Raw genomic sequence first — 15,408 nt, 5'->3', positions numbered from 1 at the left:
GTGTTATAATTATCTAGTCTGTCCTCTTTCATAACACAGGCCATAGGAATTTGACCCAGTAATTCCTGGATCAAAACCATAACTTCTGGTTGAGCTGTAGCATATCTTTTAAAAAGACAGACAGTCTCGATATAAAGATTTCAAATGATGAAGAACACACCACTTCCCTAGGTAAGCTGTTCCAATGGTTAATTCCCCTCACTGTTAAAAATGTGCACTTTATTTCTCATCTGAATTTGTCTAGCTTCAGACAGGAGAATCTATAACTTCTCAGTTAGAACACATTACAAACATTGAACTTCTAGAATTTAAAACCTTGTAGAACTTTTGACAATTTAGTTCCATTTGGCGAGAAGAGATTTTTTTTCCCCCTTAATAAAAAAAATCCAACATTTGTAAAACTTTTTCAAGTTTTTTGAAAAAAGTTCTCCAAGCCAAATTCTCCCCTCAAAGGCAGGCAGAATTTGAACATTCAGAGCTTTGTGAAACCAAACCTTTTGTTGATTTTCTTGGATTCCTAATGTATACACCACATATGCACATTGTGTACATACAGATTATTCCTTAGTAGCAAAAGAGGACCACAATCATTTTCACTTTGGGGAGGCTCTTAGAATAGCATCACAAACAAAAACATATGTAACAGTAAGTCTCAGAAGACCAGTAGATCTCATGTCTTGAAACAGATGTCTAGTTGGTGATCATAGAGGTGGATCACAGAATCTTAAGACTGCTTTCCAAATGTCTCCTGGTTTCAAAGCTTCTAACATCATCCTAAGTCTTAGAGTCTATTGGGTACTTAGAGCATGTCACTGGTGGGCTTGTTAATTATGTACACACAGTACCCATTAACACTAAATAAAAACATATTTCCCATAAATTAGGGTAAAATGTTCATTTCGGTGTCATGGTCTCTCAAAACTCTAGTTTAGTATTTCACGCATGTTATGGGAGGTTTTAGTGTGCAATACCAGCATGATTTTGCAGAAATTCCCAGAAGAGGAAGTCATAGAAAGCTTTCAAAGCTGTGGATAGTTGTGTGTTAACACACTGAAATTACAGACTGACTTTACTGAATGATAAAAGCCAGGAGAAGAGAGTTGAAAGTAGAGGTCATTACTATCGTCTGCCCATTAATGCCCCTGACAAATAAACCATAGGAAGGCAGTCAACATCCCATAGGCGCACACAGCTGTTGAGGTCAGATCTGAAATGGAGGTTTGCATGAATTTGAGAAAACATATTATCCAGATACACTTAGAACTATATATGGGGGATTATTGCTTTTATATAGAAAGTATATGCTAGTGTAATCAGCAAGAGAGATGATTTGTGCCAGATAGATAATCCTTTTTTGTACATTGAATTAACCCTGAAGGCATTTTAAAAGGTAGGATTATTAATTCAGACACACCACTGTACCCTGATATGGGTCCCGATCCTGCCTCCATTGAACACAAAGACAAAACTCCCAATGGACCATATCCTGTTTGCATTCATCATCACAAACTTCCACTAGCATCAGTGGGAGTTGGACCAGGACCTAGAATTTGGTTCTGTAAAGTCTGTTTGGTTCAAATCATTAGTTGGGTGACGAATGATCCCAAAGGAAAAATTTCACTTAGTGACATCATCAGCCTTCACTCCATCTGGCTAATGCAATTTGCTCCCGGTATAACCCTTCAAAACACCGGAGTGCAACTGTTCTTGCCACATACAGGCACATACTTCTGCCTTTCAGACTAGCCAAAAAGCAAGACCATATCTACTACTGCAAGTTCCCAGTAGGCCAAAAACGATCAAGATACTGTTCCTTGAATTCTTCCTGAGACCAACAAAGGCTTTCCACTATTTACAAATCAAAAGCATTTGGAGACAATCATCATCATTATTTTTTTTATTTATTTAAAACAAGGAATGCCTTGTCACTATTATATAAGAAAAAAAATATACATCCGCCTATTTATACCCATCCTCATCCAAGCATTCCAAAAAATATAATTCCTATTCATGCAGGTAGTTGCTGCACAAAAAATTAATAAAATAATAGCCTTCATAATAATAATAATAATAATAATAATTTTTATAAATAAGAGCAAAGTAACAAAAAGAAACTCTATAGTTCCAACAATTTCCCCAATTTCTCTTAAAAAATTCTACTTGCACAACAAATTGTTGGAACGGTAGCAAATGGTGAAAGTAAATGTAGTTAAATCAATTATATTATTTGCTTTTGATTATTAATTCCATTGCTAGTTTTTCTTGTGTTTTTTTTATAATGCATACCAGTTTTACAAAGTGCATGCTTTATTTTTATTTTATTTTATTTTTAATTTTGAACTGGCAAGCTAAAATGATCCATCTTTTCCTGCCCCCCTTTTTTTTTTAATGTTAATACAATCTAAAATCTAGCATTCAAAAATTGATCATGATACACCTGATATATTGACTGCTTATGACACATGCTTGACTTGGCAAAAACAAAACAAATTGGCTCCCCCATCCCCTATTCTTTTGGAAGCAGTCTAAAAGTTAAAAGCAGGCTGGAACACAATTGCTTCAAGGGGAAAAAAATTAATACCTGATGCATTTTTGTCACATGGCACTAGTTGTGGAATTGCACACACACACGCTCAACACACACGCGCACACGCACACAGCGACCTGCTTGAGAGGAAAATAGTTTATTAGGTCAGGAGTGCCAGTGGCACATGAAGGCTCCCAGCTTTGTGTGCAACTTTGGATTTGGTACCCACTTCATGTCACCTCGAATCCTCTGAAATCCACCGAGGGGGTAATGTAAGGCATACTTTGCTGGAACAGAATTAATCCATGCTTCATGCTCAAGAGCTGAGTCTCAGAGGAGGACTGGCTTTTTCTATTCCCTTTGGCCTCGCTCCGTCTCACTCAAGAAACAAAAAAGGTAATTGGGGAAAACAAGTAAAGCAAAAGAAGACAAATCACTTTAAATGGACTTTCGCCTTTTCATCAGCCTGTGGTTATCTGTAAAGCTGTGCAACCCAGGTGAGATGGAGCTAACAGGAGATGGGAAAAGGCTGTTTTTTAATGTGCTTGGTGAGATCTCTTCTATCTTGTAAGAGATGGAGTGAAAGTACTGAGGATTCAGCTTGGAGCTGAACGAATTTTGGTGAGACACCATCCGGCTGGTGTACTCATGGGACCTGTAACACATGCAGGAACAAACTGACTGAAGGTCTGTTACTTCGGCCTTGTACCGTGGCCGAACATGCTGGGCGTCCTCTTGAATGTGAATAATCATGCTGTTGCGGTTCCCTGCCAGGGATGCCCGCTCCTCGGCATCCCGTCTCTCGTCCTCACTGTTCATGGTTAAGAACCTGAGAACAACCAGATTTAGAAATGCCCCAATGACTGTCAACCCCACTAGAATGTACATAAAGCTAAAAGCCACGTAGAGTGGCTTCTTTTGGAGGGCCCCTTTGGTCTGCAGGGCCACATAGTCGCCAAACCCTATCGTAGTCAATGTTATAAAGCAGTAATAGTAAGCATGGAAAAAGCTCCACTCCTCATATTGGGAAAAGGCTGCTGCTCCAATGCAGAGGGTTCCCATGCAGGAGAAGAAACCCACAGTGACCATGTTTTCCATGGACACATCAGTGCTCCTCATCCCGCAGCACTTTTTGATCCGTTTCAGGAGGTACTTGACAAAGGTGTTCATGCGCTCGCCCAGGCTCTGGAACATGACCAGCGTCAGTGGGATCCCCAGGACAGCGTAGAACATGCAAAAGGCTTTCCCGGCATCCGTCCCTGGGGCAGCATGTCCATAACCTGGAGAAGAAAAGGAAAAGATAGGAGAGTCAGCAAGGAGGGGGAATTCGTAAAGCTTCCTCATCATACCGGCAGCGCAAATCATTAACAAAAATAACTCAAGCGCCCTGTCAACACCCACGTCTTCCCCAGGCATCATACTCTTTCTGGAGAAGTCAAAGCCACCTCTTTCAAAGTCTTTGGAAGGCACAAGTGACTCCTACATTAATGAGGACTTATTTGCTGCTGCAGCAGTGGAAGTGTTCAGCCTGGGAGTTCATGAGAACACTGCAGTGATGAACTGCCCTATTGTAACAGGGGGCTCCCAAAGCCAGCGAAAACCCTAGCTGTGCATATGCCTGAGGAGAAGACTGGATGAGGGAATGGAGAATCTATTCCGTTCTGTTCCAATTTAAATAAAATCTTGTCCTTGTAAGCAAGCAAGAAGAGTGGCAACACTGCTTAATGGCAAACAAAATTATACAGAGTTCATTTGCTGGAGAAGTTTCACTTCCTTCCTGAAGAATTTACTATGGTGTATAGCATAACATTCAACCTTCATAACTGGAAATGGTTGTCTTCACCAGGGCATTTAAAAAAAAAACAAAAAAAACCAACACACACACACACCTGATACCTGGCATTGGAATCTGGTCCATTGCAAAGGCAGGGGATTTTGATGGCCTCAAAGGTAAGTATTCTCTGGCAGGAGTGATTCAGCAGTATCCAGAGAACCATCAGAGGTAGAGAAACCATCCCAAACCTCTCTCCAGTTTGTTGGTGGAATTTTAACAAGCTTCTCCTAGGGACCCTGTGAAAGACACTCATTGCTGGAAGATTGTAGGGTTTTGAGGGGAGGGTTAAGGCTTGCACAATTTTTAATTATAGAGGAATGCACAATTGACTCAGATCCTTCTATTCTTACTAGAAATGATTGGAACTATCATTATATCAGGTGACTCAGGGAGTCCAGGACTGGGTATGTGGAATGTTTCATGTTATATTAGTAGGGATATGAGAACTGGTTTGCATTGAGTGAGAACCTACCCAAACCTTCACCCAAACCATTGTGACTTAACTTTGTCACCCCACATTGTTGCACAAATCTGTACTTCCAGCTACGAGTGGGAGTGTGAAAATACCTAGATCCCTGCGCGGATACAAAATTTGTATCTGCACCCGATCTGCAATCTGCAAACAAAGTCCGCAGATATCCATGGATATAAAGCAGATATCCACAGATTTGCAGGGCTCTAAAAATACCTCACGAGAGAAAGATCTTGCAGCAATTCTTGTCCAGTTTTGCAGTCCTAAGAGGTTTCACAGAATCTAAATGTCCTATTTCCCACTCCATTATGTTGGGGAATATGACTCTTCTGGAATCAATGGCGAGACACAGGTGTAAAACTGGAGTGGAGAATCAGGCCTATAGATGGTCATGACCTAGTGAGTCATCTAATCCATCTCCTTGCCAGTGCAAGACACACACAGGAAGGCGGGATAAAGGTCTCAACTTTTAGATACTTATCCAGACTGAATTTAATCTGTAAGTGTGAAATTCACTCCCATGCAGAGAGATTGCACAAGGTCTTACTCACCACCTATTTTCCACTTAAGCCCTCCAAATAGGAATGTAGATGGTCTCTTGGCCCTCCACACAGGAGTGAATTTCTTTTGACATTTCCCCAATCGATACTGTAGCCCTACTCGGATATTTTCAGTCAGACTCTTGGCCCCAAAACAACCCATTTGCAGTGTGCACAGTATGAAATGCAACTAGTAGTTAGTTAGCTACACTGCTGCTGGTAACGGTAGTAAATTGTCCTGCACTTGGCTACTGATGCGATGAGCTAGTAATGCACTTTCACCCGAACTCAATACTGAATCCCATGCAAAGTAGAAAGAAACACTGGTCTAGAAAAAGAAACAACAACTAGAAACTACATCTTCAAAGAGCCAGTAACAACCTTTATTAACTCAACTGCTAGTTGCTGGCAGCTGGATGGGGATATAAAAACAAGTCTGCAAAAAAAAAAAAAATAGAAACAAGTTATTTTTAAGATTACAGAAAGAACAAATTGATTCACCTGTTGTACCAGACCTTGTTTTCAGCTCTTTACAAAGAGCAGCTTCCAAATTTCCTGGGGGAATAAATGCCTCCCATAGATTGATACTGGATTTGTTCCACCTGACTATCCCTCAATAAAGGCTATAATTGCCTCTCATTACTAAGATCAGCTTTTGAACTACAGGGGTGTTAATTAAAGCAAGGACATCTTCCCATTTTATAGCTTTAGTTACAGCTGATAAAGAGGAGGAAAGCTTCAGAAAATGTGATTTTCCAGATGGTGACAGAGATGGCAGTTGGTAGAAACAGCTTTCACTTTGGGCTCTAAAGAAAATGGTTAGGGATGAAAAAAGATTTCCTATGAAATTGTCCAATCCCACTCCTTAAGGATCCAGAGAGACAATTTAGGAAGATTATAATAAATTAATATTATGCACTTACAGAGCATCTTCCATCCGAGTTTCTCAAAGTATTTTACAGACCCAGTAATTAATTCACTTACAATACCCCTGTGAGATAGAGAAGCATTCGTAGCCCCATTTTGTAGGTAGGAAAGGTGAAGCACAGATAGATGGTGACTTCTCACAAGGTCACACAGCTAGAAAGAGAATGCTTACTATATAACTTTAGCCATTAGACCCTACTCACTGCATCAGCGTAGGTTTATACAATCTGATATGTTATATCACAGTTTGAACATAAACACGTAGAACAGAAAAGGCCTTTTTTATTGAGATGGAATCGGACCCTTAAAATAGGTTCATGAGTGCTAGGCAAAGAGCATTTCTTTAGTGCAGACAAGGCCTTGGAGCATACGTAGCTCTGTGGCACTGACCTCAGCGATTAACAGTGAAATGCTCTGAACTTTACAAAGCAAAGGCAAAACTCATTTGTTTCAGTGGTGCAGAATCAAGCCATAAACACTGTAAATCAGCAACAAGCAAATGATATTAGTTAAGTTCTTTAAGTTTTAATAATGTAGGTCTGAAATTTAAAATGGGACACTGTCTCTTTTAATTTCAAACTCACTCAGAGGCCCAAAGTCAGAAGCCAGAGAGGGATCAAAGTTTGCCAGAAGAAAGTGGAGGATAAACAGTTTTTCTTACTGTAAATAGTGTTTCTCCAGTGGATAAGGTCAGGCTCCAACTAGATGGGTTTTACTTACAACAAGCCTCGGTGGACACAAGCGACCACTTCAGTAGCAGAAGATGACTGCCTAATAGGGTGACCAGACAGCAAATATGAAAAATCAGGATCAGGTGGGGGGGGGTAATAGGAGCCTATATAAGAAAAAGACCCAAAAATTGGGACTGTCCCTATAAAATCGGGACATCGGTCACCCTACTGCCTAAACAGGGTGTCTAGAGACTCTTGTTAACTTCCCCAGCACAAAAGCCACTGAACTTTACTCAAATATGAAGAGAAGTACTTACAAGTTGGGAGATGAGAGACACTGGGCTGGAATGAGCCTGGTTACAGAAATAAAGGCATCTGAAGACACATGGTATTGGGTTTTCAACTTAGATCATTTTCACCACCCTGAGAAGGGTGTGAAGGTTATGCAGAGGACCCTAGGACCATGATATTGAGAAGACATCCACTTAAGAAGCTAAGGGACTGAAGAAAACCAGGGGACTTGGGCATCCACAAGAAAGGAGAAGAGGTGCATAAAGGTGACACACCATGTCTACACCAGTGAGTGGAGCTCCTTCTGCCAGGTTAGAGTTTCTGCTTATTCTGAATGTGAGCAAGTTCGATGTGCCTGGGAGATGAGCAGCAGATACAGGAAAGAGGTTTTGCTCTGCTCAGCTGAGCAGTAGGATCAAACAGTAGAGAAGCCCAACTCATGGAGCCTTAACTTGGAGCAGGGCCATATCTATCTAGGTATCTAGAAGGCTCCCATCTCTGCAGTATCTGGAATGGCAAAATGCAAGGACCTGGTTAACAGCAGGCAGACATCTCTGAGTTGGTGGACTGGGAGAGTGATCCCTAACATTTAAAGAGACATTACCAGATGGAACAGGGGTGTACAAATGACTGTCACTTTGAATGGTGGGAACAAAGTGGCTTCCATACCCATTCTTTCCCTGTTACGCCCAGATGCTTGCTTAGGCTTCACCGATGGGATTCTTCAGTTGTGTCCTGGTTTGGAGAAGGACAGTCAGGCATGAGGAACATGTCGTGTCTCAAAGTGTTATCCCTGTTTTGAGCCAATCTGTGTCAATTGCAGTTTCCTCCCCAGCTACAGCTGAGGCGATATGGAGATGTCCGGTTCCTCAAACAGTCATGCAGAATGGTTGAGAGGTTTAGTCATGAGAGGCAGAGACTCGGGTCACCACAGCCTCATCCCAAATGGGTCACTGAGTTATTTTCTTCTTTGCTGGCTCTGGGGGATGCCTCTGGTACTCAACAGCACACTAAGGACAATTCTGGAAAACCAGCGAGATCTAAACACTCTCGTTTGCTTTGTTCTTAGCAGAGTATAACTTGGGAGGCTTGAGGCAACCTGCTTTGTTCCATTAAGTTGGCTGTTCCATTGCTTGCTTGTGCCCTTTTAAGTACAAGGGAAAAGAAAACCCACTTAGTTTGAGGCCGGCACTGTCCAGTCAGGGAGAAATACTTGGTTACTTTCCTTTCAAGCTTCTAAAAGAGTAGTACAGACACGGTATTGGCATCTTAAAGTCCCACTCATCCAACAAGGTGAATTCCATTGGATCACATTGAGTTCCTGTGAGAAGACAGATGCTCCCAGGACAGCTGGGAGTATGAAAGCACCAGCACTAAACAAACAATAAAATGTAACTGAGATTATGCATTTTATCACCTGGAATAAGCAAGTCAATGATAATTGGTATAATAAATTAAAAGGGAAACAAATCCTAAACATTCCCAGTGCAGCATGTCTACACTGTGGCCACCCCATTTAGACCATTAGCAGTCCAGGGCACAGAGTCTGTGTCTGTACTGTGTCCTGTGCTCTCAGTTCTTTGGACAGGCGTGGCTGCATCCTAAACCCTCGTACCAGACCAAGCACATGGTCAGGGCTTACCAAATCATCCTATTAAAAATGAAACGTACAGACAACAAGCTATTTGGTATTTGTAATCAGTGTCAAACCCACGGGGAAGCTGCAGAGCTGCTAGGTTCATTCACATTTGCACTCAGTTTTTAGACCATCTCGAGTCCTGAAGCAGCACAGCTCTCAGTGTTAGTCAGGGGGAGAACTGTTTCCTCTGGGGAGCAGGATTTATTGCCTCTTTCCTTCTCATATCATTCACTGCAGTGACGGACACTTGGCATCTCTCACCGGGCCGTCTCTTCTTTGACAACAGCATGTGCAAAAAATGAACTGCGCCAGCCCCGTGACTCAACCCTTTCTTACTCATTCTGGCTGCAGCTCCGCAAGGCAGATCATGAACGGGAATGATGGCATCTTCAGCTCAGACAGGGAGGCATAATTCAGATAAAAAAAGCCAAGCTGATGTCACAGGTTCACGTCAGAGGTTTATCGACATCAGGGAAAGTGCCCTGGAGAATTACCGGCACTTTTCTGACTTCCGCGCCACCACTTCAAATGGAAGGGAGAGGAAGCCGCATCCTTGTCATTGTAAAGATGAAACCGGTCGACGTCAGGGTTTGGCAAGGGGGCTCTGGAGTTGGCTCTGCTACCAGGCTTGCTGTGACCAAAAGCCATTCCCATCTGCTCAGTGGCAGGTGTGAAGGGAGCTGGTGGGCTTCGCTCGCTTCCCCATGAATAGCAAAAAGGAAAGCACTATCACAGCCGGCATTCTCAGAAGACAGGCCGAAGACTGAATGAACCATGGTGATTGAACTCTCTTCTTGCCCTTAGAGATGACCCCTTCAGGCTGGAGGCGCACTGCATAGAAACGTGCACTGCTGCTGTCCGTGGAACACATTTGTTCTGGGCAGATTTCAGTCCTCAGGGCTGCCAATGATTTAAAAAATGACAGTATGTAACAGGCCCTGCCCAAAACCAGCACAGCAAACTGTTATGGCCCAAAGGGCTTCCCAGCACCAGTGGAGAAAGGTGTTAATCCCGTTAGCGAATCAAAGGGGTTCACTGTTCTTTTTCCCAGGCAGCCTTTCAGTGAAGAAATCCATTTATTCGGCAATGTTATCATCCACTGCCATAACGCCTCAGGCTGTGCTCTCATTGGAGCTCTTTTTAAAAGGATGGGGCATGATTGTTATTGGATGGGAGACATCCAAGGAAAATCCATGTGCTGGAGGAAGCAGTACTGTGTGAGGACAAGTTTCCCTAGATGCCAAGATAAGCCAGTGACCCAACATGGTGCTGGGTGGCACTGTGCTCCTGGAGCGCCCATCTTTCCCATCTTCTGACCACCTGAAGTTATTAAACATCCCAGGCAATTTTCTGCAAGATTGGAGGGCTAATCCCAATTCCTGGCTACCTTCCTGTTTGATTATATTCTGCTGAATTAAATTTCCCCTCCGAGTTTCCGATGGAGTTATTACTCTCCCTGTCTGTTGCGTAGCATAGCTGCTGCGTTTCACCCCAGATGTAGCTGCATATCAGTGATGACTGGAGTGATATCCAAGCCAACTAAGCTATTCAGCCACCCAGAGAAAAGAAGGTAAACAAATCAGATTCCTGTCAGAAAAGCAGCAGCTCTCCATCTGATCTGTGCTCTGAGTCTGGTTCATCTGGATGAAAGATGCGTTGTTAATATAGCCATCCTCCCTGGCATTCAAGCACACAGTCTGGAAGTTACTTTTGACTCCTCCCTCTCCCTTGTCCCATGTATCCAAGCCATCTTTTTGTTCCTCACCTAGCACAATGGAGTCCTGGACCATGACCAAGGCTCCTAGGCACTGCAGGAATACAAATAAATACAAAACAACAATATCCAAATCCTGCTGCCTTTTTCTTCCTGAACATCTCCAGGATCCACCCTTTTCATTCCCTTCCTACAGCCAGGTTCAAGCCCTCATTATATCTTGTCTCAACTACTGCTACATCCTCCCATCTGGTTTCCCAAACACACGCATTGTCCACCTTCAGCCCATATAAAATGCAGTTGCTAAAGTCATATACCACTACACAATGGCTCTCTCTCTCATTACAGGGTGACGTGGTGACATGTGGCGATATCACACACTGCTGTGAAGATGTCATTGTCACAGATGGGAACCCTGCAGAGTTTGGGGAAAGTCCACTGCCACCTTTATGTAAAAGTAGGCCGGTACAGCGTACCAGCAAGAAGTAGCCGCTGCTATTGGCCCATACGCAGCCAATGTTAAAGTTTGCCACCACCCCCCACCCCTGTCAGCAGCCCTGCCGAGAGGGACCATAAGTCATCTGTGTTACTTTCATCTCTGGGGGTGAGTGTCAAAATCTTAGTGGTATCCCCTATGAAGATACCTTGTATGAGGGTGGCTCAGTTTATAACAACTGCTCATCTTTCCTCTGCTACTATACAACCCACCTTTCCCAGTAACCATGCTTCCTCCCAGGATGCTTGCTACAATCCACTCTGATTCATAATATAAGTCCATATACCTGTTTGGAAATTACACCAAATAGTTCATGTTATATCAGAATCCACAGGGCGCAGCAGGTGACTTGTGTGGCTTTGTTTTCACTGGGAATCTTTCTTGTTGAACTTGAATCAAGTTTTTAAGTTGCTCACATAAAACAAGTTTAAATGAGCCTCCGCAGAGACTTGGCTGGATCTGTGGATCCCTCCAAGAGACAGGCAGGGACGTAACAGGCAGGAGGAATGGGCTGCTTCTCCTCTGATCGGCTAAGTTATATGTCAGGTGCCAGCCTGACCCATTATTCTTGAGGGCGGGAGGCCAAGCCAGATCTCTGTACATCATGAGTCATGAGACAGTTAACTACCTCAGCCTACAAAATTACCCCAGGAGCAGGAATGTCTGTAAGCAAATCGGAGAGACTGAATCAAACGCCTGCCAGCAAACTGAACAGATGACAGCAAAGCAGCAGAGATGAAACATTCCCTCAAAAGATAGCTAATGGCTGCTGTGTCAGCACATCCCTGTCCTCTTCAAGTCACGGGCTGGTTTCTTCAAAATCTTGTTTCCTCAAGCACTTTTAGTTCATGTTATGGCCTAAATTCACTGCACAGAATCTTCTCTACCTAGATCTTCCCTGGCTTATGAAACCTGTACCTTCTGTTTTAGCAAGGCCTGTCTAGTTATTGTAATTGTTTCCTTTCACATATCTCTGTGTAGCAACAAGATGCCCGAAGTGCCAACATTTCCAATCCATGTAATGTACATGTGCTACGCACGATAAGTGGTGGCATGAATACCCCTGCCATGACTGTCACACACACATATTAATAGACTTCTTGTTAGGTGAGCAGCAAAGAACACAGGCACTTAAACAGACACTTGAGAAAATAAATAATGCTTCTGTTGCTTAGTAAAGCTAGCCAAAAACAGGTTTTTCTGGACAGCTGGGGGGGAATAACAGGGGCAGGCCATCAACCAAGAAAACCTGCTGCACGGTGCTAAGCAGAACTCCATGAATCAATAGCCCCACTTGATCTCAACTGCTGTGCCTGCCTTTGATGGGAAGATACATTTCTTAGACAATCTTTGGGTACTGCCCCACCAAGGGCCACATTCAGGGCCAGATTTAGAGGCAGGCAACCCAGGTGACCACCTGTGGTGCCAGGCTTGGGGGCCGCCAAGCTCAAAGTGCAGTTTTTGTTGTTAGCATGAATAAATACAGATGTACAGGTTCTAGCATGCACACGTATTGTCTCATATGACAGGGATAAATCGTGCATGCAAATCATGCATCAAAGTCATGAAATGGGCTACAAATGCAATAGAAATAAGGTATTCAAAAATTTAACAAATGGAGAGGGGGCGCCAAAGACGTTCCTCACCTCAGGCACCATCATTTGGTCTAGGACTAGGCTGGCCACACTGATATTTACCAGTGGCTTGAGGGCAACACTTAATGTGTGTAAATTGAAGCCAAGTGAAGCCAAACTCTTTTTTAACATGGGGCTGTAGACCATATAGACTACAGGTCCACTTCTATTGAGATGGAGTATTGCATGCAAAATGCAGAGGTCCTTGTATATTCCCTGAGATGGGACTGCCTTTGAGTAGACTCCCCAGTGCTTTTCTAGGTGGTCAATGCAAGCAGCGCACGCAGCCCCCACCTACAGCCCACCCCTGCTTCACCCGTGGGTCTTTGATGGATCAGCCTCCAGAGGAGACAATTGCAAATAGTGCTTTAGAGGCAGCATTCACCCTACTCCGTGCCATGCATTCAGGGGGTGCATACGTGCTGGTCAAACAATGTGGCCTTGTAGGTAAATAATCAATGTATTTTGAGGAAAGATGGAGCCAGTGAGATGAACTGGTTAAAAACAAAACATTAGAAATGGGAAGAAAATAGTGAGCAACTTCCAAAAAAGGTTTAAAAATAAAAATATCTTGCTTTTCAATTAAAAACCAAAACCTAAATAATGCTATTTTTGAAAACCAAACACATGTATATTGGAGCGGGGAGGAGGGTTGGTTTTTCATCATATAACTAGAACATTTTGAAAGAAATGAAATTTTTCTGTGACAATTTTTGTTTTCAAAAAAGGCTGTTTAAAATTTTTTTGAAATGACAAATTTTGACTGGTACAAATTATTGATACCTATTTTGTAATAGTAAGTATGCTGGGCACTGTAGGCTGTAACCCATCATCTCTATTACTTCAATTCTGCTGTATCTCATTATCTTGTACATTTTCTTTTTTACTGACAAGGTAAGAAATAACTGGGACTGCCAACAATTCTCTTTATCCTTTAATAAAAAACCTAATAAGTAAAAAGGCCAATGTATCTGTTCTTTCACACAATGTTCTTAGAGTACTAGAAATCAGAGGCCTGTTAGATAACCTAGTCCAGCTCCCAGACAAAGCAGAATGACTCCCTTACGTATATCCACTAGTGTTTTGTCCAATGTCTTGTCTAATCTGAAATATTTCAAGTGACAAGGTTAGTTCAGAGGAAGCCTATGGAAACTAAGGGCACAGAGCCTGTTTCTCTCATTTGGCGCTCTCTCTCTCTCTCTCTCTCTCTCTCTCCCTCCCCCTCCCCCCCTGCTGTTTCACCTCCATTCCTCTCATTGTGTTTGCTGTCTCATCTAACTCCTGTCACATATGAGAGCAGACATGACTAGCAGCAGCTTCTTTGTTTTATCTCACAGGAGACGTGGTAGCTGCATCTCCCCAATGGCATGATGCTGCGTATAGAACTCGGACTGTTGAGAGCTCAGTGCCGCAGCCAGGATTGGCTTGGATGTTTCATGACTAACCATACTCTTTTGAGGCTGAATGCCTACTCCAAAGCCAATTCTGTTTCGTCCATCATTTTCCCTCTCTATGGCCATCATCCAATATGTGCCAGAGCCACACAGGGCAGGCTCCAAGGAGTGCTGGTGCAACATCCCAAGCAAAGTTTAGGGAATATTAATGCCGCTTTCCCAGGGATGGATGGATGGAACTACACCTGCAGGAGAAAGTGCTTTAATAGTTCTGTTCCTCACGGGTGCCACGGTAGGACACACTTCTCCACTGACAGAAGCAGTGTATTCTGTTAAGTCACAATAATAATGAACACATCACTTCAAAGCCTGGAATGAACATTAAACTAATCCTCAGAACCTCCTTTTTTATTTGTTGCTGCTGCACCCTGGGCCTGATTCTCCTCTGCCTTGTGTAGTCACTTCTGCAAAGCAGCTATTTGGTGGCTTCAGACCATTCCCAGAGGACAAGAGTCCATATGACAGAACAGCCATCACAACGGTGACATGTCTTAACAACAGAACTTTCAGTCTAGACACATAACTCCTTAAATATTATCTGTACACACATTCCACAACCATTACGATGTCCAGGGAGCTACTGGCTCTCAGTAGAGACCTCACATGCCACCCTTTAGTGAATTATTATGCACATATTCAACCCAGAGGATCCACGTAAATCTCTGTGCAACCCCTGTGCCCTCTGTCAGTTGGCATCAAGAGGCCCCTGGGTCACAGAGTTCAACTTGCTCAGAATTCAATTGTGATGTGCTGGGAACCCTTCACAAAGGCAGGAGCCTAAGTGTCTCATGTCTTGCACAAGTCAGCAGGTCCATTTGATTGGTATGTCTTAGTAAGAGGGTGAGTACTTTCAGGACGGAATACAGGGGCTTGTGGGGTAATGATCCCTGTAAAATTTCAAATGAATTGAGCTTCTTCCCATCTTTAACTGGTCTGAGAAACGTAGACTGGAAGCTGTCTGGAAAGCTTTCACTGAAAGGGTCTCAGGTGTTGAACCTTAAAGACCCTAGTTAAATAAGTGTTGCCAAAAGTAACCAAGAAACAGAATGTTTTAAATGTCAAATAAAAATCACTTCCTGTCTCCATTAAACATTTCATCAATACCTGTGATGACATTATCCTACTGGTTCTCCTGCAGTCCACAGAGACTTACAAAACGAAGGCTGAGGAGAGATATGATTGCTCTCTATACACCAGAGAGATAAATACT

At 43.0% G+C, this 15,408-nt stretch overlaps 1 protein-coding gene across 1 annotated transcript in view; it reads right to left on the bottom strand.

Moving 5' to 3' along the window:
* Positions 1–2,857: 2,857 nt before the first annotated feature.
* KCNK9 (potassium two pore domain channel subfamily K member 9) overlaps positions 2,858–15,408 on the bottom strand; it is a 115,645-nt gene continuing 103,094 nt past the window's right edge. Inside the window, exon 2 of the mRNA XM_054019888.1 lies at positions 2,858–3,807. Within this exon, the coding sequence (XP_053875863.1) occupies positions 2,966–3,807 (842 nt within the window). The 3' untranslated portion in view covers positions 2,858–2,965. The remainder of the gene's footprint in view (positions 3,808–15,408) is intronic.

The sequence above is a fragment of the Malaclemys terrapin genome, chromosome 2, assembly GCF_027887155.1.
Source record: "Malaclemys terrapin pileata isolate rMalTer1 chromosome 2, rMalTer1.hap1, whole genome shotgun sequence".
Taxonomy (NCBI): Eukaryota; Metazoa; Chordata; order Testudines; family Emydidae; genus Malaclemys; species Malaclemys terrapin.
The sequence above is the reverse complement of the archived record's forward strand: the minus strand, read 5'-3'. Positions and strand labels throughout refer to the sequence as shown.